General features: G+C 37.4%; 2 protein-coding genes across 3 annotated transcripts in view; both read left to right on the forward strand.

Annotated features, from left to right (window-relative positions):
- The first annotated feature begins 901 nt into the window (after window positions 1–901).
- Window positions 902–11,274, forward strand: LOC138331078 (uncharacterized). 2 transcript variants are annotated; one of them, XM_069278533.1, is made up of 3 exons: window positions 902–1,373; window positions 6,937–6,998; window positions 8,091–11,274. In XM_069278533.1, the coding sequence occupies exon 3, from the start codon at window positions 8,203–8,205 to the stop codon at window positions 8,992–8,994; it is 792 nt and encodes a 263-aa protein (XP_069134634.1). In that variant the 5' UTR covers window positions 902–1,373; window positions 6,937–6,998; window positions 8,091–8,202; the 3' UTR covers window positions 8,995–11,274. The 2 variants fall into 2 exon arrangements, with proteins under 2 accessions (XP_069134634.1, XP_069134633.1); XM_069278532.1 differs by having other exon boundaries at window positions 1,185–1,373.
- Window positions 11,275–11,827: 553 nt separating this feature from the next.
- Window positions 11,828–26,319, forward strand: part of LOC138331151 (carboxypeptidase M-like) — a 61,455-nt gene continuing 46,963 nt past the window's right edge. The window contains exon 1 of the mRNA XM_069278622.1: window positions 11,828–12,012. Within this exon, the coding sequence (XP_069134723.1) occupies window positions 11,923–12,012 (90 nt within the window). The 5' untranslated portion in view covers window positions 11,828–11,922. The remainder of the gene's footprint in view (window positions 12,013–26,319) is intronic.

A 26,319-nucleotide genomic window follows, 5' to 3' on the forward strand; every position in this document is an offset into this window, starting at 1 on the left:
ATTAATCCGTTTTCAGTTTTATTTTTTCGAAAAAATACCACGTTAAAAACGCTTTAAAATCATAAAAAATACCTCGTAAAACTTATCTCGGCCATTCTAAATCGTGTTTTTTCCTTGTGGACCCTTCCCCAAACACCAAATTTTCGCGACTTCGGCGACATTAATTAACAATTACAATTTCTAAATGTATAGGTAACTTTCAATCCGCAATATGAATTAATCCGTTTTCAGTTTTATTTTTTCGAAAAATAACCACGTTAAAACCGCTTTAAAATCTTAAAAATACATCGTAAAACTCATCTCAGCCATTCTAATTTGTTTTTTTTTTCACCGGTGGTAGCGAACCCCTCAAACATCATAATTCTCGCGCGCTACGGCGCTCAAAATAAACTTGCGTGCACATTCATTACTGATAGCTCGTAACCATCAGACTTAGAGCATGTTGGATAAAACGGTTTAAAACGTTAGGCGAAAACACAAATGGGAACTCGTGAAATCATGAAATATAAAATTGGGATTCCGTGGAGCTGTGAGCCTTACATTATAATAATTTGGAGTTTACTATTAGACTCATCGAGATTTCACTTGGTCTTTCATTTAATCTCTCATTTGATGTTACCAATTACAATATAGTAATAAATCCAGGATAACACGGTAAATTCGCTGCAGAGTACGATGATTTAAATGACTCTTGGTTTCATACACACAGGAGGCCAATTCAATTCAATGAAAATGGATGTTGTCATAAATCTTCTGTATTTGGTGGATGAACTGATTTTTTTATAGAAAATACGAGATATGAGACAATATTAAAAAATCGGAATATATTTACATTTACTAATAAAACTCCGATTATATTTTTTGAATTTTTGTGATCTCATATTGTCTGGAAAATATCACATGACTGCTACATGTACAAAATGTAGGTATATTCATCAGTCCATCCACCAAATACAGAATATGCATGACATCATCTATTTTTATTAAATTGGCCCACAAGTGTCTTCCGCTACATAAAATCGCTGATAGAATGGATAGCACGTGCAAGATAATTTTGAAAAATTAAAACTGGAGAATAGTATGAATTTCCTGTTTATGATTTTTCTAAGACCCGAAAAATCAGCTTAATCAATTGACAGACCACGTGAGGTGAATCATCACCGTGCCATCCCCTCCATACGAAATGGACTAATCTGATGTTTACTGACTTGAAGGAGGAGATTGCTGTTGAAAGGGGGTTGGTGTATGCGAGAACACAAAGATTCGGAGGCAGGGCAGTGCGCGCGGGGATCCCGACTCCCGAAGGAGCACACACGAGATTATAAGACAACAGGGACAAGAATGCATGTTTGATCGATATTGTTAAGTCTGAGGTGAGTATATGGCCGGACTTTTACAACTGTACAGAAAATGTGATCGTTTTATTGTATATATTGGCCCATAGCGAATGTGAATGACAGATGGGGCCCCAGAGGGTGAAATAGGATTTGACAGATGGGGCCCCAGAGGGTGAAATAGGATTTGACAGATGGTGTAGTAACGTTATGTACACCGGTAGAACTTGTACTAACCGTATTAACGTTTAAACTCCTTACAATCGACTTAAATAGGAGAGATCTAACATTCTAACACGTTCATCTGTTCACCAGCTCTGATGGAATTCTCCCTGTGGAAACACACCATTCCAGAGACACATATAGAGGCTGAATTGATGATTTAAAAATAGATTTTGTTGATGGAGCTGATTGGTAGATGCACAAATGTTCTTCAAGATATAGTATGCATGTTCATATATAGGCTCCATAATTACACTTATTTTTCAGTTTGATTAAAACATTTCTAACAAAACCCCAAGCCTTTTCTAAGGTAATGTTACTTTAGCAATATAACTACATGTACTATATATATATATATCCAATGTATTCACCTAATTAATTGAGTACAAATTCAAACCAATAAAATAGCCCCCATCCCAATTAAGCACTGGTGCCTCTGACCCCATTTGGGTTGTCAAGTTCAGCTATTATGCATACATGTAAATGATGCTTTAATCAGAAATGTACCTGGTAACTTTTAATATTTGTTTGAATTGATTTGTAGCTAAGTTGTGATAAAAGCCTAAATATGGTCCCAAACACGCTGTAATATATATGTTTGGACTCATCCTATCATTACTAGTTGGCGACACCTGAAGGAGTGTCAGGATCACGACCTGGCACAAATTTTAACAGTAACGCACCCCGGTACATATATATATTATAGTATCAAGACTATACAATATATATATGCATACTGTTAGGTAAAAAAATTCGTGCCAGGTCCCTGTGGTCAGGATGAAATGAAGAGAAGTGAGGGTCAAGGTCATTCGTTTGAACTTTGGTAAGTCATTCATACCAGCAATATTATACTGGCAATTTCCTTGAAAGATACATTTTGATTGATTTTTTTATAAAAACAATAAGGGGAGGTAACTGAAACAAAAAACAAAAAAATCCTATTAGGTTAATACTCTGCCATTTTCTTAAATAAAATGGATTTGAAACTTGAATGTAGCATTTGGAGTCATGACATGCCCGTTCATCAGCCTGATATATGATGTCATAATTACTATGACATCATCAGTATGGTTCCATGATGTCATATTAAATACTCGATGACATCACCAATTATATCAGCACAAATCCTACTGCAATAGGTAAACTGATTCTGACATACAAATAATGACATGATATTGAAGATTTGGAAATATCATGTATAGGACATCACAAGTTTTGAATTCTTACCCAAGAAATAAGCATTTATCATGAATAATCGCCTCCGCTACCCCCATTTTATCAAAAAGAATTTTTTCCTTATACAAATAAAAAAAACAATAGAGAATCTCTTACAAAAAACATACTTTTTGAGAATAAGAATAGTTTAATAGTGTTTTACTGAGAAAATGACAAAATAATGCTATTGCTATAAGTTTCCATGGATACTGGATAATTGATTAAGTTAACATTACCAGAACTCATGCAATATGGATTGTTTGATATCCAACAAGTTATTATGACTTAGTTTTTCAAATAAAAAAAAAATACAAATATAAATATTTCAGCTGAATTATTTAACATTAAGCTTTTTACATACCATAAAATTGAGCAGATAAGTCAATTATCTCCCCTTACCCATCCCAGGTTTTGACCTGTTTTCTTGAGGTTCAATCCCAGCAATGATAAATAGAGGCGCTGCTTAATTATGACTGACTTAGGTACCATGGCAGAACACAAAACTAAACCGTAACTTCTAAACTGATCAACAAAACAAAGTACATTTACAAGTATGTGAAACAGGCGTAACTATCTAATCATACATCTGTCTCAGAGCCGCTACCACTGTTCGTTTACGAGCCTTTTTTTAAAGTTGTATGGTCTATCACTTTCGCTCTTTTTGTCGTAATGAAAACTGTTTAAGTGTTATACATATTTTTCGCCGTCTGTCTGAGTTTAAAACTTTTTTTACCACTTTTTATGAAGTTACAGCACTGGAAGTATTTTTAATTATAAATGTAAAAAATCTTTTTAACGTGTACACGTGAAAAATAGGCTCGAAAGATGCCTAATCATTCCGAACTCTTCCGAACGTCGTCGCGACAATCTCGAAGTAACACGAGAGTTGTAAAACCAAGAGGAAATGTCAACAATTTTTTCATAAACAAAACATGTGGTCGACCTCAGCAGACCGGATTTACAAAGAAATTAATTCTCGCTCATTACAATATTTGATACACACAATATTGAATTACGTCAATGCGTGAATTGGATGGTTCAAATACTCGCTCTGTGGACATATACCAGCACGATTTGCTCATATTAACTAGAAGGAAAACGTAAACAAACACATGTGCGCTTACGCTAGTTACCTTGATCACCACATCAGGGCGAGTGGACGTCAGTCACGTGATACGATTCGGAATTCCGACAAAACCCGAAGGAACTGAACATGGCGGTGATTGAAGGCGTTTTATTCAAAACCAGGAATATATGATTCCTAGATTTTGGCTCTCTTACAGGCTGCCATATGGTTTTGGGGAGCTTAATCATTAAGTTATATGTCCATGTTTAAATATCAAATATTAAAGCGACATATCGTTACAATGAAAATTACCAGAAATACAACTTTAACCCAAAATTTGCACAATTTATTCAATGATGTCAGTGACAGAGAGTCATGATCACGAATAGTCATGATTCGGTACAAAAAAGTTCATGATAGACTAGTTATCGCATAATACTCATATCCACTGACTGACGGTGTGGGCAAGTAAAATACACAACTACATACCTGATACTGCTGATTTTAACTTGAACACTGAGGCGGTTACAACAAGTTGCCGACCGGATACACACAATATATATTTCTCTTAGAAGGGGCAATAGTCGTACAGCATGTCTTTGTGCAACTGAGAAGCTACAAACAGATCCATTTCACTGTTGAACTCTTTGGGCGCAATCCCCAACAAATATTTGAAAATCAAGTAAATAAATTACTAAGCCATTTTATGATTTTAGTTAATCCAACAGAAAATTTCATAAATATTATTATTATCCAAAAAAGCCCAGGGTACTGATATTGGGCATGTAGCATGCTGGGATGAAGTGCTACCAAGTTTGTTCAAATGAATAATCTTGACCTGCATTCAAGATCACAGGGATCAAAAAGCTTAAATCTTTAAACTACTTCTACTCAAGAGCCAAAAGGCCACAGGTACTCATATTGGGCCTGTAGCATGCTGGGATGAAGGGTTACCAAGTTTATTCAAATGAATGACCTTGACCTTCATTCAAGGTCACAGGGGTCAAAAAAGCTAAAATCTTAAAACAACTTCTTCTCATTAACTGAAAGGCCTAGGATACTGATATTGGGCCTGTAGTATGCTGAGGTTAAGTGCTATCAAGTGTGTTTATATAAATGACCTTGACCTTTAATCAAGGTCACAGGGGTCAAAAAGGCTGAAACCTTTAAATGACTTGTGAAGTACTAAGGGACATAAAGACTTGATATGAGGCCTGTAGCATGCTGGGATGAACTGCAACCAAGTTTGTTCAAATGAATGACCTTGACCTTCATTCAAGGTCACAGGGATCAAAAAGGATCTTTGAATGTGCAACTTACTGTGTATTTCAGTTCTACCCTATATTGTGTAAATGATCAGATGACCGTTAAGGCCCATTGGGCCTCTTGTCTCTTCATTTCATACGGATCAGTATAGTGATGCCAGTGACACGGGACTAGCTAGCTCGTCCTATCATTATTGTTATGTGAGGACATAAAGCTTATCTATGTTATAAATCAGGTACATCAGGAGGCCTTAAACTCCACAGTGAACATCATTAACTAGTTGTAACATCAGGAGGCCTTAAACTCCACAGTGAACATCATTAACTAGTTGTAACATCAGGAGGCCTTAAACTCCACAGTGAACATCAGTAACTAGTTGTAACATCAGGAGGCCTTAAACTCCACAGTGAACATCAGTAACTAGTTGTAACATCAGGAGGCCTTAAACTCCACAGTGAACATCAGTAACTAGTTGTAACATCAGGAGGCCTTAAACTCCACAGTGAACATCATTAACTAGTTGTAACATCAGGAGGCCTTAAACTCCACAGTGAACATCATAACTAGTGAACATGACATCAAGTGTAACAAGGAGGCCTTAAACTCCACAGTGAACATCAGTAACATATTGTGAACATCATCAGGAGGCCTTAATCACATGAACACTCCACAGTGAACATCATTAACTAGTTGTAACATCAGGAGGCCTTAAACTCCACAGTGACAACATTAACTAGTTGTAACATCAGGAGGCCTTAAACTCCACAGTGAACATCATAACTAGTTGTAACATCAGGAGCTTAAACTCCACAGTGAACATCATAACTAGTTGTAACATCAGGAGGCCTTAAACTCCACAGTGAACATCAGTAACTAGTTGTAACATCAGGAGGCCTTAATCACATGAACATCATATAGTTGTAACATCAGGAGGCCTTAAACTCCACAGTGAACATCATTAACTAGTTGTAACATCAGGAGGCCTTAAACTCCACAGTGAACATCATTAACTAGTTGTAACATCAGGAGGCCTTAAACTCCACAGTGAACATCAGTAACTAGTTGTAACATCAGGAGGCCTTAAACTCCACAAGTGAACATCATTAACTAGTTGTAACATCAGGAGGCCTTAACTCCACAGTGAACATCATTAACTAGTTGTAACATCAGGAGGCCTTAAACTCCACAGTGAACATCAGTAACTAGTTGTAACATCAGGAGGCCTTAAACTCCACAGTGAACATCAGTAACTAGTTGTAACATCAGGAGGCCTTAAACTCCACAGTGAACATCATTAACTAGTTGTAACATCAGGAGGCCTTAAACTCCACAGTGAACATCAGTAACTAGTTGTAACATCAGGAGGCCTTAAACTCCAAAGTGAACATCAGTAACTAGTTGTAACATGCTGGTTTAATATTGTATACAATATAGAACACTAGTGATGTTGGAGAGGATGGGGGAAGGGGTGGGGGTTGGGTGAGGGACTGGTAAAAAGATATAGGTGGAAAAGTGAGGAACTTTAATTCAATATTACTAGTAATATATTAGTTTTTGATTTATTTTAGATACTTACTTGATGATCTAAGTAATTTTGAAAATGCTGCTAATTTTCCTACTCCTGCTGATAATGATATATGTGAAATGTTTCCCTTGTGTACACCCAAATAAACTTTTATAGGCATTGTTTTCTTGCCTTATAATACTTGATATAAAACAAGTAAAGTCCACTTGATGCCATTTTGTGACAAGCTATCTATATAACTGGTCATTTTTTACTAGTTTATAAGAGTATTGACCTACAAGCTCAGTCTAATATTTCTTTATTTTCAGCATATCGGAGAAACTGCACAGTCAATGGAAGTGTCACTATAGGAGGTATCAGAGACAAAAAGGTAACTAAAAATTTGTAGAGGGACTCCGGTAACTAAATTTTGATATCTTTTGTAGAGGGACTTCGGTAACTAAATTTAGATATCATTTTGTAGAGGGACTCTGGTAACTTAATTTTGATATCATTTTGTAGAGGGACTCTGGTAACTAAATTTTGATATCGTTTTGTAGAGGGACTTCGGTAACTAAATTTTGATATCATTTTGTAGAGGGACTCGGGTAACTAAATTTTTATATCATTTTGTAGAGGGACTCGGGTAACTTAATTTTTATATCGTTTTGTAGAGGGACTCCGGTAACTAAATTTTGATATCGTTTTGTAGAGAGACTCGGGTAACTAAATTTTTATATCGTTTTGTAGAGAGACTGTGGTAACTAAATTTTTATATCATTTTGTAAAGGGACTCCGGTAACTTAATTTTTATATCATTTTGTAGAGGGACTCTGGTAACTAAATTTTTATATCGTTTTGTTGAGGGACTCCAGTAACTTAATTTTTATATCGTTTTGTAGAGAGACTGTGGTAACTAAATTTTTATATCTTTTTGTAGAGGGACTCCGGTAACTTAATTTTTATATCATTTTGTAGAGGGACTCGGGTAACTTAATTTTGATATCGTTTTGTAGAGGGACTCTGGTAACTTAATTTTTATAACATTTTGTAGAGGGACTCCAGTAACTTAATTTTGATATCGTTTTGTAGAGGGACTCTGGTAACTTAATTTCTATAACATTTTGTAGAGGGACTCTGGTAACTTAATTTTTATAACATTTTGTAGAGGGACTCCAGTAACTTAATTTTTATAACGTTTTGTAGAGGGACTTTGGTAACTTAATTTTTATAACATTTTGTAGAGGGACTCCAGTAACTTAATTTTTATAACATTTTGTAGAGAGACTCTGGTAACTTAATTTTGATATCGTTTTGTAGAGGGACTCCAGTAACTTAATTTTTATATCATTTAGTATAGGGACTCGGGTAACTTAATTTTGATATCGTTTTGTAGAGGGCTCTGGTAACCTAAATAATGTTTCACACGTTTGAGTGAAATGAATTAGTGTGAAATAACTTTCTCCTGCGGGTTGTCCGCTAGGTGGCGGTGTAATGCACGTGCATGCTACCTGGGTAGTCCAGGTAAGGCAGTTCAGGCAGCGCACCGGGCGAAGACAGTCGGGTTTTAAATTGGCAGCGGACACGCGAGTTACATGTGGGCCATTACACGTGGCGATATGATTGAAGACAATAGTGTGTCTGGAGTTACAGAGACTCAGAGGGTTTCAGAACCCTCCTTGTCTGAATTATTTGAGGCTATTAATAATAGTCAGAAGGCATTTCAGAGTCAAATTTCTGAATTAAGGACGGAAATTTCGGCCAACAGTAGTGTCAAAGATATAGAGTTTAAGACGCTGAAAGAAGGCTCAGAATTGACCTGGCAAAGAAACGGTAACAAGGACCAACACAAATTCAATTCGGATATTTTGGACATCATTAAACAAACTCTGTGGGGACTGGAAAACGGAAAACCCGAATATTGTGAGGAATTATTGACGAAAGTTAAAGAAGATATCGAGGAAAGGAATAGACATATCAGACTAGCTGATCATTCTGAATTCGGCTGGGATACGGTCAAGCACTATATGTCTGATCCCATGGCTAAGAATTCAGAAGATTTAAAGAAAATTTACAAGGCGGAGTCGGATGCAAAAAAGGAGAAAGGTAAAAAAGAACAATTATCGAAGCGGCAGCAGAGACGTTCCGGATATGTTAGACCAGCTCCGTACCCGAGTTTTACTGTGGGCGCTCCTCCTTCCGGTAACAACATGGCTAATGTACCAGCTGGAGTGTTCGGTGGAGGGAACCAGCTTTTTCGTGACCCCAGGGAGTTCTGGAGTTACAGGAGTGAAACGTGTTTTGGATGCAGACAGCCGGGACATTTCAGGAGAGAGTGTCCAGCCATTGTTGGACAAGACGGGAAAAACAACCCACACTCCAAATGACAAGTGCGAGATAGGGAAGCGAGACAAGGCACAGAACTTGATATTAGATAAGTATATTGATTATTATGATACTGAAGATAGAGATCATGGTGTTCAATTAGATGACGAGATAGAGCTCACTGATAATTATTTTGAGTACGAACAAGGAGAAAAGGAGATAGTTGTGAAAGGTAGATTGAAAAAATGTATTGACTTTTGGAAGACATTTTGTAGTAATGATTTTGTGTTAGATGTTATTCAGAATGGTTACAAGATACCTTTTATTTCTACTCCTTGTAAGATGGTTTTGTCGAATAATAAATCAGCATTAGGTCATCCAAAGTTTGCTAAAGAGGCCATTACTGAGTTATTAAGGAAAGGTTCAATAATAGAATGTGATGAAGCTCCCTTAGTTGTAAACCCTCTGACTGTGTCTATCCAATCCAATGGGAAGAAAAGATTGATTTTGGATCTTAGAGCAGTAAATGTCCATTTGTGGAAAGAGAAAGTTAAGTTTGATTACACTTGATATTAGGACTGCTCTGACGTATATTTCAGAGGAGGCGTGGATGTATAAGTTTGATATTCATTCAGCATATCACCACATAGATATTTTTCCTGATCATACAAAGTTTTTAGGGTTTGCATGGTTGTTTGAGGGAAAAGTGAGATATTTCAAATTTCTGGTACTCCCTTTCGGGATTCAAACAGCTCCATACTTATTTACTAAGGTCACTAGGGCTTTGATAGGTAAGTGGCGAGGTTAAGGGTTGAATATTTTGATGTATTTAGATGATATGCTCGGGGCTCATAGTGATAGGCATCAATGTGTTGTTCAGAGTGAACAGGTAAAATCAGATCTGATTCTTTCAGGATTTGTTCCTAAGGCAGAGAAGTCCTTATGGGTTCCAGTACAATGTTTGACATTTTTAGGGAATATAATTAACACAGAGGAAGGGTTATTATCTATTCCTGATTACAGAATTCTAAGAGCTAAGTCCTGTTTTGAGGAACTGATTAAAATTGGTGAGCAAGGTCGTTCAGTGCAAGTTAGGAAACTTGCCAAATGTACAGGTCATATTATATCAATGTCACTGGTGTTCGGTAGTGCAACTCAGTTGATGACTCGAAGTATGAGCATGCAGATCGCGGGTACATCTTCTTGGAATGAGTCAGTACAGTTAAATGAACAATCTAGGGAAGAAGTCAAGTTTTGGGACAGAAACATAGATGTTCGAAATAAGTGTCCTTTGAGATTTGAATCAAAGTGTCATATATTAGTTTACTCTGATGCGAGTTCCACAGGATTTGGTGGTTATTGTGTTGAATCTCTAGAGGGTGTGTTGTCTCAGGGCTTATGGAGGGAGTGCGATATGAGTCGTAGTTCTACCTGGAGGGCGTTGACTGCTGTTTGTCAGGTATTAAAATCTCTTGTTTGTTTCTTAGAAGGAAAGAGAGTTAAATGGTTCTCGTATAACCAGGGGGTTGTTTCAATTGTTGAAAAGGGTAGTATGAAGTCAGATTTACAGTCTATAGCTCTTAGCATAAATGAGGCTTGTTGTGCAAACAATATCAAATTAGAGATGGCATGGGTACCTCGGTCAGATAACGAGCGAACTGATTATCTGAGCAGAATTGACGATCCAGATGATTGGGCCATTAGTCCTAAGATTTTTCTTCAACTTAGTAACCTTTGGGGTTCTTTTGAAGTGGACTGGTTTGCCTCTTTTTATAATAATAAACATCCAGTGTTTTACTCAAGGTTTTGGAATCATCAGCAGGCATGGATGCCTTTTCCGTTGATTGGGCTGGTAAAAATGGGTGGTTTGTACCACCAGTTTATTTGATTACAAGAGTAATTCTTTACATGCCAGTTTGGAAGTCCGGGAGGTTTTGGCCCATTTTGTGTCCAAATGGAGATGGTTTTATATCTGCTGTTAAAGACGCTCGATTTCTTCCACAGACAGAGAATGTTTGTCTGCAGGGAAGGGGAAGTAATTCTGTATTTAGTGAAAGAATGCTGCCATTTAGAATGCTAGCTTTGTACATGGACTTTCGTGAAAATGCTTTATAAGTTCATAGTATTGAAATTTCTGAAAATTGTGTTGTTTGACAACGTTGGAAAATATGATGTCTGTATGACAGATGTTATGCTAGTGTTTTATCACTAGTGGGTTTGAGTTTGTATAACTCATGTATGTTAGCATGTGTGCTAAGTTGGTCTGTATGACCAGGTTGCTAGGTGTATCCTAGTTTTGAGATAATGCATTGTTGCATAATGGAGTAAGAATTGATTGGTTGACTAATTAAGTGTGTGATTTAATTTGAGTATTCTGAAAGTGTTTTTTTGAGTAAATTTCTTTAAGAACTTTTCATACTTATTTATATTTTTCTCTATAAATTTATTTTTGCAGAAAAATAAAAAAGAGATTTTAGAATTGCCACAAAGTTTGAGATGTCTGGCGGAAGGATAACCAGAACTGTTGTTAAATGCAAAAGCAGATAAAACTGTTCAGAAATATTATTATGGTTTTCAAAAGTGGACAAAGTGGGCTAGCGCTAATAATGTAGCAGTGTTTCCTGTTAAACCCTTACATCTTTGCTTATTTTGTAAATTTTTGACATCAAATGGAACTAGCCAATGTGTGTTAACGGAAATTTTTTATAGTGTTATATCAGATGAGTACATTTATCAGTGGGAGAGAGTTCCCCTACTGAGCATTGTCTTGTTAAAAATGTTTTTGAAGGTGCTAAAAGAAAAGTGGCTAGACCTGTTATTAAAAAGGATGTTATAACTGTTGAAATTTTAGACAAATTATATGATAAATATTATGATCCTTCTGATTTACTGGTGCAGAGAATCATTACATATTTCTTTATTGTGTTATTCAGGCTTTTTAAGGAGTGCAGAGGTCCTGTGCCTGTGATGTAAAGCTTTCCTCCACCCACATGGAAATTTTCATAGAAAAATCTAAAACTGACATATACCGCGATGGAGCCTGGGTTGTCATCGCTAGGACAGGGACAAGACTGTGTCCAGTTAGTAATGTGGAGCTCTATTTTAAGTTGGCTGAATTTTAAGTAATCTGAATGAGGACAAAGCTGAATTTATTTTTAGGTCATCTGACCAAAGGTCAGGATGACCTATTGTCATCATGTTTTGTCCGACGTGCGCCGTGCACCGTCCGCCGTGCGTCGTGGGTAAGACTATTTATACAAAAGCCTACTCCTCCTTACCCCTTAAGTGGATTACATCCATATTTGGTGAGAAACATCATTGGGGAAGGACAATTATATTTTATATAAATGAGCCTGGTCCAACCCCTAGGGGCTGAGGGGTGGACCCCAAAAGGGCAAATTTTCTTAATTTAAGCTTTAAAATCCTACTCCTCTTCCATCCTTGGATTTATTTCATCCATATTTGGTATGAAACATCATTGGAGAAGGACAATCATATTTTATATAAATGAGCCTGGTCCAACCCCTAGGGGCTGAGGGGTGAGGCCCCAAAAGGGTAAATTTTCTTATTTTAAGCTTTAAAATCCTACTCCTCCTTCATCCTTGGATTGATTTCATCCATATTTGTAGTGAAACATCATTGGGGAAGGACAATCATATTTTATATAAATGAGATAGGTTCGACCCCTAGGGGCAGAGCCCCAAAGGGCAAATTTTCTTAATTTAAGCTTTAAAATCTTACTCCTCCTTCATCCTTGGATGGATTTCATCCATATTTGGTGTTAAACATCATTGGGGAAGGATAACCATATTTTTAGCCCACCATCATCAGATGGTGGGCTATTCAAATCGCCCTGCGTCCGTGGTCCGTGGTCCGTCGTCCGCCGTCCTTCGTCCTTCGTCCGTCGTCCGTCGTCCGTCCGTAAACAATGCTTGTTATCACTATTTCTTAAAAACTGCTGCAGGGATTTTGTTCAAACTTCACATGGAGGGGCCCTTGGTCCATATTTGTGCCATACAGATTTTGAGGCTGATCAGAAAAACAAGATGGCCGCCAGGCAGCCATCTTTGATTTTGGCAGTTGAAGTTTGTTATCGATATTTCTTGAGAACTACTGAAGGGATTTTGTTCAAACTTCACATGGAGGTTACCCTTGGTCCCTAGTTGTGCCATACAGATTTTGAGGCTGATCGGAAAAACAAGATGGCCGCCAGGCAGCCATCTTTGATTTTGGCAGTTGAAGTTTGTTATTGATATTTCTAGAGAACTACTGAAGGGATTTTGTTCAAACTTCACATGGAGGGTACCCTTGGTCCCTAGTTGTGCCATTCAGATTTTGCAGCTGATCGGAAAAACAAGATGGCCGCCCGGCAGCCATCTTTGATTTTGGCAGTTGAAGTTTGTTATCAATATTTCTTGAGAACTGCTGAAGGAATTTTGTTCAAACTTCACATGGATGTTACCCTTGGTCCCTATTTGTGCCATACAGATTTTGAGGCTGATAGGAAAAACAAGATGGCCGCCAGGCGGCCATCTTGTATTTTGATAGTTAAGGTTTGATATCCCCATTTCTCAAAAAGTGCTGAAGGGATCTTTCTCAAATTTAATATGTAGGTTCCCCTAGGGCCCTTAATGTGCGAATTGCATTTTTGGACCAATCGGTGAACAAGATGGCCGCCAGGCCGCTATCTTGGATTTTGATAGTTAAAGTTTGTTATGGCTATTTCTCAGATAGTACTGAAGGGATCTGTCTCAAATTTCATATGTAGGTTCCCCTAGAGACCTAGTTGTGCATATTGCATTTTGGGACCGATCGGTTAACAAAATGGCCGCCAGGCAGCCATCTTGGATTTTGTTATTCAAAGTTTGTTATCGCTATTTCTCAGAAAGTACTGAAGGGATCTGTCTCAAAATTCATATGTAGGTTCCCCTAGGGCCCTAGTTGTGCATATTGTGATTTGGGACCGAACGGTCAACAAAATTGCTGCCAGGCAGCCATCTTAGATTTTTATATTCAAAGTTTGTTATCGCTATTTCTCAGAAAGTATTGAATGGATCTTTCTCAAATTTCACATGTAGGTTTCCCTAGGGCCCTAGTTGTGAATATTGTGATTTGGGACCGATTGATCAACAAGATGGCCGCCAAGGAGTCATCTTGGATTTTGATAGTTGAAGTTTGTTACCGCTATTTCTCAAAAGGTACTGAAGCTATCTGTCTCAAATTTTACATGTAGTATGTTTGAAAAAGTTTAAAAAGTAGAGAAAAGATCCATCTTTCCTTTGTCAGATATAGATCATTCTTTGGTGGGCGCCAAGATCCCTCTGGGATCTCTTGTTAATGAACGAGTTAGGTCCGACCCCTAGGGGTGAGGGACGGGGCTCCAAAAGGGCAAATTTTCTTAATTTAAGCTTTAAAATCTTACTCCTCCTTCATCCTTGGATGGATTTCATCCATATTTGGCATGAAACATCATTGGGGAAAGACAGTCATTTTTTATTTAAATGAGATAGGTCCGACCCCTAGGGACAGAGGGGCGGGGCCCCAAAAGGGCAAATTTTTTTAATTTAAGCTTTAAAATCTTACTCCTCCTTCATCCTTGGATGGATTTCATCCATATTTGGTGTTAAACATCAATGGGGAAGGACAATCATATTTTTTAAGAACGAGATAGGTCTGACCCCTGGGGACAGAGGGGTGGGGCTCAGAAGGGGGAACTTCAACTTCCTCTTTTCAGGTTTCGGTCTCTGATCTCAACGAAAATTGATCTATAGGGGTTTCAAGGGATGGCAAACAACATGCAAACATGGGGATGGAGCCACGGGGGTCTAAAATGGGAGCTTTGCTGAAATTTGGCTTTAAAATCTTACTCCTCCTTAATCCTGGAATGGGTTACAACTATATATGGATGAAGGGCTACCAAGTTTGTTCAACAAATGACCTTTACCTATTTCAGAAACTTACATATTCAACAAAGGAGTTCCTTGTACTGCTTATATTAATTATTAACCACTACTTTATACCATGTTTTGTGCCATGAGTCAGATGACCATTAAGGCCCATGGGCCTCTTGTTTGGAATTTGACAAAGCATTAGGACAGGTATATGCTGAGGAAAAACGATAAACTAATGCTTTATAATAGGCTATGTGAACAATTTATTCAATTTTATCAGCCTATTGTTCTGGATATATCGAGATTCGGTTTACATAGTTTTAGAGCCGGTGGTGCTACAGCTGCAGCCAGTAATGGAGTTCCAGACAGATTATTTAAAAGTCGATGGCCTTCTTAAACAGCTATAGATGGATATGTGAAAGACAGTCTACCAGAGAGATTAACAGTGTCCAAGAATTTGAGTTTATAAGTTAAAGATTTATTATAATATTGACGAACTCTGTTAAAAAAAAACCCTGTTTATTTTAGTTTTGATAGTAAAAGAATATTTTCCATGGGTGGAGGATAGCTAAGCCGATATAGGCTAAATTGAGTTGGGTGTACATGTATATATATTGCCCGTTCTTTTAGTTCATCGCACGGTGTGTTGTGGACAGTCTGTATGTGTTTGTTATTCATTGCCACCTGGACGGTGGCCTGCGGGAGAAATAATGTTTCACATGTTTGAGTGAAATGAATTAGTGTGAAATAACTTTCTCCCGCGGGTTGTCCACTAGGTGACGGTGTAATGCACGTGCATGCTACCTGGGTAGGCCAGTTAAGGCAGTTCAGGCAGCGCACCGGGCGAGGACAGTCGGGTTTTAAATTTTAATTAATTATACAATTGTGGAAGTATGGATACCAAGATTGTATATTGGTTATATTAACTTTTTGATAAATTGATTGTTAATCTAAAACATTGTCATAGATTAAAAGGTATCGCACGGTGTGTTGTGGACAGTCTGTATGTGTTTGTTATTCATTGCCTCCTGGATGGTGGCCTGCAGGAGAATTTTTATATTGTTTTGTAGAGAGACTTTGGTAACTATATTTTGATATCGTTTTGTAGAGGGACTCCGGTAACTAAATTTTTATATCGTTTTGTAAATGGACTCTGGTAACTTAATTTTAATATCGTTTTGTAGACAGACTCGGGTAACTTAATTTTTAAATCGTTTTGTAGAGGGACTCGGGTAACTTAATTTTTATATCGTTTTGTAGAGGGACTCGAGTAAATAAATTTTTATATCGTTTTGTAAAGAGACTTTGGTAACTAAATTTTTATATCGTTTTATGGAGAGACTCCAGTAACTTAATTTGGATATATCGTTCTGTAGTGGGACTCCGGTAACTAAATTTCTATATCATTTTTTAGAGGGACTCAGGTAACTAAATTTTTATATCGTTTTGTAGAGAGACTTTGGTAACTTAATTTTTATATCGTTTTGTAGAGTGACTCGGGTAACTTAATTTTTAAATCGTTTTGTAGAGGGACTCGGGTAACTTAATTTTTATATCGTTTTGTAGAGGGACTCGAGTAACAAAATTTTTATATCGTTTTGTAGAGAGACTTTGGTAACTAAATTTTTATATCGTTTTGTAGAGAGACTTTGGTAACTTAATCTTTATATCGTTTTGTAGAGGGACTCAGGTAACTAAATTTTTATATTGTTTTGTAGCGGGACTCCGGTAACTAAATTTTTTTATCGTTTTGTAGAGAGACTTTGGTAACTTAATCTTTATATCGTTTTGTGGAGAGACTCCAGTAACTTAATTTTGATATATCGTTCTGTAGTGGAACTCCGGTAACTAAATTTCTATATCATTTTTAGGTCATCTGACCCGAAGGGTCAGGATGACCTATAGTCATCATGCTTCGTCCGTCGTCGTGCGCCGTGCGCCGTCCGCCGTCCGCCGTGCGCCGTCCGCCGTCCGTAAACTTTTCACATTTCAATCTTCTTCTCAAGTTTGACCAGTGGGATTGAGCTGAAACTTACATGAAATGATCCTGACATGGTCCCGACAAAGTGTTGTTATTTATCGGGTCGATCCAAAATCCAAGATGGCCGCCACAGCCGCCATCTTGAAAACACATTTTGAACTTCTTCTCAAGTTCTACCGGTGCGATTTGGCTGAAACTTGCATGAAATGATCCTGACATAGTCCCGACAAAGTGTTGTTATTTTTTGGGTCGATCCGAAATCCAAGATGGCCGCCACAGCCGCCATCTTGAAAACACATTTTGAACTTCTTCTCAAGTTCTACAAGTGCGATTTGGCTGAAACTTGCATAAAAATGATCCTGACATGGTCCCGACAAAGTGTTGTTATTTTGCGGGTCGATCCGAAATCCAAGATGGCCGCCACAGCCGCCATCTTGAAAACACATTTTGAACTTCTTCTCAAGTTCTACCGGTGCGATTTGGCTGAAACTTGCATGAAATGATCCTGACATAGTCCCGACAAAGTGTTGTTATTTTTCGGGTCGATCCGAAATCCAAGATGGCCGCCACAGCCGCCATCTTGAAAACACATTTTGAACTTCTTCTCAAGTTCTACTTGTGCGATTTGGCTGAAACTTGCATGAAATGATCCTGACATGGTCCCGACAAAGTGTTGTTATTTTTCGGGTCGATCCGAAATCCAAGATGGCCGCCACAGCCGCCATCTTGAAAACACATTTTGAACTTCTTCTCAAGTTCTACCGGTGCGATTTGGCTGAAACTTGCATGAAATGATCCTGACATGGTCCCGACAAAGTGTTCTTATTTTTCGGGTTGATCCGAAATCCAAGATGGCCGCCACAGCCGCCATCTTGAAAACACATTTTGAACTTCTTCTCAAGTTCTACCAGTGCGATTTGGCTGAAACTTGCATGAAATGATCCTGACATGGTCCCGACAAAGTGTTGTTATTTTTCGGGTTGATCCGAAATCCAAGATGGCCGCCACAGCTGCCATCTTGAAAAACACATTTTGAACTTCTTCTCAAGTTCTACCGGTTCGATTTGGCTGAAACTTGCATGAAAGGAGCCTGACATGGTCCCAACAAAGTGTTGTTACATCTCTGGTTGATCCCCAATCGAAGATGGCAACCATGACACTATATCTAATTAATTTCCTATATGATTATTGCCAAGGTACTCAGATGACCGTTAAGGCCCATGGGCCTCTTGTTTAGAGAGACTTTGGTAACTAAATTTTTATATCGTTTTGTAGAGAGACTTTGGTAACTAAATTTTTATAACTTTGTAGAGAGACTTTGGTAACTTAATCTTTGTATCGTTTTGTGGAGAGACTCCGGTAACTTAATTTTTATATCGTTTTGTAGAGGGACTCCGGTAACTAAATTTTTATATCGTTCTGTAGAGGGACTGGGGTAACTAAATTTTTATATCGTGTTGTAGAGAGACTTTGGTAACTAAATTTTTATATCGTTTTGTGGAGAGACTCGGGTAACTTAATTTTTATATCGTTCTGTAGAGGGACTCAGGTAACTAAATTTTTATATCATTTTGTAGAGGGACTTTGGTAACTAAATTTTTATATCGTTTTGTAGAGGGACTCGAGTAACTAAATTTTTATATCGTTTTGTAGAGGGACTCGAGTAACTAAATTTTTATATTGTTTTGTAGAGAGACTTTGGTAACTAAATTTTTATATCGTTTTGAAGAGGGACTCGGGTAACTAAATTTTTATATCGTTTTGTAGAGAGACTTTGGTAACTAAATTTTTATATCGTTTTGTAGAGGGACTCTTGTAACTAAATCTTTATATTGTTTTGTAGAGGGACTTGAGTAACTAAATTGTTATATCATTTTGTAGAGGGACTCCTGCAACTAGATTTTCTCCTGCAACTAGATTTTTACATTGTTTTGTAGACGGACTCCGGTAACTTAATTTTGATATCGTTTTGTAGAGGGACTCTGGTAACTAAATTTTCATTTCGTTTTGTTGAGGGACTCCGGTAACTTAATTTTTATATCGTTTTGTAAAGAGACTTTTGTAACTTTATTTTCATATCGTTTTGTAGAAGGACTTGAGTAACTGAATTTTTATATCTTTTTGTAGAGAGTTTTTGGTAATTTATTTTTTATATCGTTTTGTAGAGAGACTTTGGTAACTTAATTTTTATATATTTTTGTAGAGGACTTTGGTAACTAAATTTTGATATCGTTTTGTAGAGGGACTCGGGTAACTAAATTTTGATATCGATTTGTAGAGAGACTCTGGTAACTTAATTTTTATATCATTTTGTAAAGGGACTCCAGTAACTAAATTTTTATATCGTTTTGTAGAGGGACTCTGGTAACTAAATTTTGATATCGATTTGTAGAGAGACTCTGGTAACTAAATTTTGATATCGATTTGTAGAGGGACTCTGGTAACTAAATTTTGATATCGATTTGTAGAGAGACTCTGGTAACTAAATTTTTATATCATTTTGTAAAGGGACTCCAGTAACTAAATTTTTATATCGTTTTGTAGAGGGACTCTGGCAACTAAATTTTGATATCGTTTTGTAGAGGGACTCGGGTAACTAAATTTTGATATCGATTTGTAGAGAGACTCTGGTAACTAAATTTTGATATCGTTTTGTAGAGGGACTCGGGTAACTAAATTTTGATATCGATTTGTAGAGAGACTCTGGTAACTAAATTTTTATATCATTTTGTAAAGGGACTCCAGTAACTAAATTTTTATATCGTTTTGTAGAGGGACTCTGGTAGCTTAATTTTGATATATCGTTTTGCAGAGAGACTCTGGTAACTGATCATGAATTGGTATCTGCTTGGCTTGGAACCTGTGTTACAGGACATTTATCAGTTATGAAGGCCCAATTATTAATGTAATTATGCTATGGGGCTGTCCATCATTCACCTTTAAATCGCTTGTAGTCATAAAGTGTGTATATATTAATTGTAGCAAATTTATTCAGAAACATCCTGTGGGTAAGATTTCAGCATAAGGAGTGACGCTCTGAACCCCCTGGGGGCCAGAAGGGCGAGGCCCCATAACCTCTAGTTCATTATAATCCTGTTTTAATGAATTTCCCCTAATGGGCCTTGCCCTTCTGGCCCCCCAGGGGGTTCAGAGCGTCACTCCTGAAGTTAACAAAATTACCTAGTTGTAAACATAGTTTGTTGTACACTGAAAGCATGTTGGTTATAAACTTGTTTTACTGTAGAAAGTATTCCTGTAAAATGCTACTAAATACACATACATCATACTTTCGTATTAAAATCTTTTTGTTGCTGTGGTTTTTGAAAATTTCTGTGCAAACTTTGTATGTTTAAGTACACAATGTTAACAGACAACACAAACATCCATCAGATTGACCAGACATAAGTATTGTCTGATTGACCAGACATAAGGTATTGTCTGATTGACCAGACATAAGGTATTGTCTGATTGACCAGACATAAGGTATTGTCAGATTGACCAGACATAAGGTATTGTCAGATTGACCAGACATAAGGTATTGTCAGATTGACCAGACATAAGGTATTGTCTGATTGACCAGACATAAGGTATTGTCTGATTGACCAGACATAAGGTATTGTCTGATTGACCAGACATAAGGTATTGTCTGATTGACCAGACATAAGGTATTGTCTGATTGACCAGACATAAGGTATTGTCTGATTGACCAGACATAAGGTATTGTCTGATTGACCAGACATAAGGTATTGTCTCAGATTGACCAGACATAAGGTATTGTCTGATTGACCAGACAAAAGGTATTGTCAGATTGACCAGACATAAGGTATTGTCAGATTGACCAGACATAAGGTATTGTCAGATTGACCAGACATAAGGTATTGTCAGATTGACCAGACATAAGGTATTGTCTGATTGACCGACAAGACATAAGGTATTGTCTGATTGACCAGACATAAGGTATTGTCTGATTGACCAGACATAAGGTATTGTCTGATTGACCAGACATAAGGTATTGTCTGATTGACCAGACATAAAGGGTATTGTCTGATTGACCAGACATAAGGTATTGTCGATTGACCAGACATAGGTATTGTCTGATTGACCAGACATAAGGTATTGTCTGATTGACCAGACATAAGGTATTGTCTGATTGACCAGACATAAGGTATTGTCTGATTACCAGACATAAGGTATTGTCTGATTGACCAGACATAAGGTATTGTCTGATTGACCAGACATAAGGTATTGTCTGATTGACCAGACATAAGGTATTGTCAGATTGACCAGACATAAGGTATTGTCTGATTGACCAGACATAAGGTATTGTCTGATTGACCAGACATAAGGTATTGTCTGATTGACCAGACATAAGGTATTGTCTGATTGACCAGACATAAGGTATTGTCTGATTGACCAGACATAAGGTATTGTCTGATTGACCAGACATAAGGTATTGTCTGATTGACCAGACATAAGGTATTGTCTGATTGACCAGACATAAGGTATTGTCTGATTGACCAGACATAAGGTATTGTCTGATTGACCAGACATAAGGTATTGTCTGATTGACCAGACATAAGGTATTGTCTGATTGACCAGACATAAGGTATTGTCTGATTGACCAGACATAAGGTATTGTCTGATTGACCAGACATAAGGTATTGTCTGATTGACCAGACATAAGGTATTGTCTGATTGACCAGACATAAGGTATTGTCTGATTGACCAGACATAAGGTATTGTCTGATTGACCAGACATAAGGTATTGTCTGATTGACCAGACATAAGGTATTGTCAGATTGACCAGACATAAGGTATTGTCTGATTGACCAGACATAAGGTATTGTCTGATTGACCAGACATAAGGTATTGTCTGATTGACCAGACATAAGGTATTGTCTGATTGACCAGACATAAGGTATTGTCAGATTGACCAGACATAAGGTATTGTCTGATTGACCAGACATAAGGTATTGTCTGATTGACCAGACATAAGGTATTGTCAGATTGACCAGACATAAGGTATTGTCTGATTGACCAGACATAAGGTATTGTCTGATTGACCAGACATAAGGTATTGTCTGATTGACCAGACATAAGGTATTGTCTGATTGACCAGACATAAGGTATTGTCAGATTGACCAGACATAAGGTATTGTTGATTGACCAGACATAAGGTATTGTCTGATTGACCAGACATAAGGTATTGTCTGATTTGACCAGACATAAGGTATTGTCTGATTGACCAGACATAAGGTATTGTCTGATTGACCAGACATAAGGTATTGTCTGATTGACCAGACATAAGGTATTGTCTGATTGACCAGACATAAGGTATTGTCTGATTGACCAGACATAAGGTATTGTCTGATTGACCAGACATAAGGTATTGTCTGATTGACCAGACATAAGGTATTGTCAGATTACCAGACATAAGGTATTGTCTGATTGACCAGACATAAGGTATTGTCTGATTGACCAGACATAAGGTATTGTCTGATTGACCAGACATAAGGTATTGTCTGATTGACCAGACATAAGGTATTGTCAGATTGACCAGACATAAGGTATTGTCAGATTGACCAGACATAAGGTATTGTCTGATTGACCAGACATAAGGTATTGTCTGATTGACCAGACATAAGGTATTGTCTGATTGACCAGACATAAGGTATTGTCAGATTGACCAGACATAAGGTATTGTCTGATTGACCAGACATAAGGTATTGTCTGATTGACCAGACATAAGGTATTGTCAGATTGACCAGACATAAGGTATTGTCAGATTGACCAGACATAAGGTATTGTCTGATTGACCAGACATAAGGTATTGTCTGATTGACCAGACATAAGGTATTGTCAGATTGACCAGACATAAGGTATTGTCGATTGACCAGACATAAGGTATTGTCAGATTGACCAGACATAAGGTATTGTCAGATTGACCAGACATAGGTATTGTCGATTAACCAGACATAAGGTATTGTCAGATTGACCAGACATAAGGTATTGTATTGTTGATGACCAGACATAAGGGTATTGTCTGATTGACCAGACATAAGGTATTGTCAGATTGACCAGACATAAGGTATTGTCAGATTGACCAGACATAAGGTATTGTCTGATTGACCAGACATAAGGTATTGTCTGATTGACCAGACATAAGGTATTGTCTGATTGACCAGACATAAGGTATTGTCTGATTGACCAGACATAAGGTATTGTCTGATTGACCAGACATAAGGTATTGTCTGATTGACCAGACATAAGGTATTGTCTGATTGACCAGACATAAGGTATTGTCTGATTGACCAGACATAAGGTATTGTCTGATTGACCAGACATAAGGTATTGTCTGATTGACCAGACATAAGGTATTGTCGATTGACCAGACATAAGGTATTGTCTGATTGACCAGACATAAGGTATTGTCGATTGACCAGACATAAGGTATTGTCTGATTGACCAGACATAAGGTATTGTCTGATTGACCAGACATAAGGTATTGTCTGATTGACCAGACATAAGGTATTGTCTGATTGACCAGACATAAGGTATTGTCTGATTGACCAGACATAAGGTATTGTCTGATTGACCAGACATAAGGTATTGTCTGATTGACCAGACATAAGGTATTGTCTGATTGACCAGACATAAGGTATTGTCTGATTGACCAGACATAAGGTATTGTCTGATTGACCAGACATAAGGTATTGTCTGATTGACCAGACATAAGGTATTGTCTGATTGACCGACTAAGTATTGACCAGACATAAGATTGTCGATTGACCAGACATAAGGTATTGTCTGATTGACCAGACATAAGGTATTGTCTGATTGACCAGACATAAGGTATTGTCAGATTGACCAGACATAAGGTATTGTCAGATTGACCAGACATAAGGTATTGTCAGATTGACCAGACATAAGGTATTGTCTGATTGACCAGACATAAGGTATTGTCAGATTGACCAGACATAAGGTATTGTCTGATTGACCAGACATAAGGTATTGTCTGATTGACCAGACAGACATAAGGTATTGTCTGATTGACCAGACATAAGGTATTGTATGTGATTGACCAGACATAAGGTATTGTCTGATTGACCAGACATAAGGTATTGTCTGATTGACCAGACATAAGGTATTGTCTGATTGACCAGACATAAGGTATTGTCTGATTGACCAGACATAAGGTATTGTCTGATTGACCAGACATAAGGTATTGTCTGATTGACCAGACATAAGGTATTGTCTGATTGACCAGACATAAGGTATTGTCTGATTGACCAGACATAAGGTATTGTCTGATTGACCAGACATAAGGTATTGTCTGATTGACCAGACATAAGGTATTGTCTGATTGACCAGACATAAGGTATTGTCTGATTGACCAGACATAAGGTATTGTCTGATTGACCAGACATAAGGTATTGTCTGATTGACCAGACATAAGGTATTGTCTGATTGACCAGACATAAGGTATTGTCTGATTGACCAGACATAAGGTATTGTCTGATTGACCAGACATAAGGTATTGTCTGATTGACCAGACATAAGGTATTGTCTGATTGACCAGACATAAGGTATTGTCTGATTGACCAGACATAAGGTATTGTCTGATTGACCAGACATAAGGTATTGTCTGATTGACCAGACATAAGGTATTGTCTGATTGACCAGACATAAGGTATTGTCTGATTGACCAGACATAAGGTATTGTCAGATTGACCAGACATAAGGTATTGTCTGATTGACCAGACATAAGGTATTGTCTGATTGACCAGACATAAGGTATTGTCTGATTGACCAGACATAAGGTATTGTCTGATTGACCAGACATAAGGTATTGTCTGATTGACCAGACATAAGGTATTGTCTGATTGACCAGACATAAGGTATTGTCTGATTGACCAGACATAAGGTATTGTCTGATTGACCAGACATAAGGTATTGTCTGATTGACCAGACATAAGGTATTGTCTGACGACCAGACATAAGGTATTGTCTGATTGACCAGACATAAGGTATTGTCTGATTGACCAGTCATAAGGTATTGTCTGATTGACCAGACATAAGGTATTTCTGATTGACCAGACATAAGGTATTGTCTGATTGACCAGACATAAGGTATTGTCTGATTGACCAGACATAAGGTATTGTCTGATTGACCAGACATAAGGTATTGTCTGATTGACCAGACATAAGGTATTGTCTGATTGACCAGACGCTTTACTAACGTTCAAGGAAAACAATTGTTATCCCAGACATTTCCGTCTGTCCATCCGTCTGTACGAATGGTTTCCGGAGCATAACTCTAACCGTAACCATGGAAACATTGCTGAAAAAATCATATTTTTGTACCAGGTTCGTTTCCGGAGCATTACTCTAAAACCAGAAGAGATATTTCCACGAAACTTCATAGACACATTGGTCTTATGGTCTAGTAGTGCCTTTTGCTATTTTAAGGTTTTCACTTTTTGTACTTTTTTTCTGTAACCATGGAAACATTGCTGAAAATGGCAGATTTTTGTGTAAGAATCGTTTCCGGAGCACAACTCTAAAACCAGCATATTTCCATGAAACTTCATAGACACATTGTTCTTATGGTCTAGTAGTGCCTTTTGCTATTTTTAGGTTTTCACTTTTTATGCTTTTTTCTGTAACCATAGAAACATTGCCGAAAATATCATGGTAAATGGTAAATGTTACTTTGCAAAACTCCACCTATCTTTGTGTATATAGTCTAATATAAATGTCAAGGCTGTATACCTGATTCAACAATTGCAGCCCCGCTCTACTGGAATTATACTCCATCTTTCTTTAGCTCAACTTCCTTTTTCCTGTTTTTTTTTTCATACACATAAGTCTCCACAATCAAATTTACTTCAGCTTTGATATCTCCATTGGCGGGGGATCTGAATGACTATGTCCTTGTTTGCATTGTCTACTTTCCTATAAGTTTATATAAAAAATCTGTTAAACATGAATTTAAAAAGATTTCAGGAGTGAAAAGGCTTTAAAAGATGACATTATTACTTGTATTTATTGTAAAGCTGACAAAACATTGTAGATATTCCTAATTACACTATAAAGTCACAATGGATGCAAGTTTATGGTATCATTGGGTAATTCCATCTCTACAAATAGGGGTAAATGGGTATTACTTTGACTGTTTATTGGCAGCAAATGAATTTGACCTTGACCTTTGACATAATAATACAGCAAGTTCATTTTAGAGGAAGATTTTGTCCTCTGACTGCTAGATGCTTAAGAAATTTCCTTGCACTGGTGAGACATCTTTTTATCCCCCGCCCAACGAAGTTGGCAGGGGATATACAAATGGGTTCTGTCCGTCCATCCGTACGAATGGTTTCCGGAGCATAACTCTAAAAGTAGAGATATTTCCACGAAACTTCATACACACATTGGTCTTATGGTCTAGTAGTGCCTTTTGCTATTTTAAGGTTTTCACTTTTTGTACTTTTTTTCTGTAACCATGGAAACATTGCTGA

Source organism: Argopecten irradians, chromosome 9 (genome assembly GCF_041381155.1).
Source record: "Argopecten irradians isolate NY chromosome 9, Ai_NY, whole genome shotgun sequence".
NCBI lineage: Eukaryota > Metazoa > Mollusca > Bivalvia > Pectinida > Pectinidae > Argopecten > Argopecten irradians.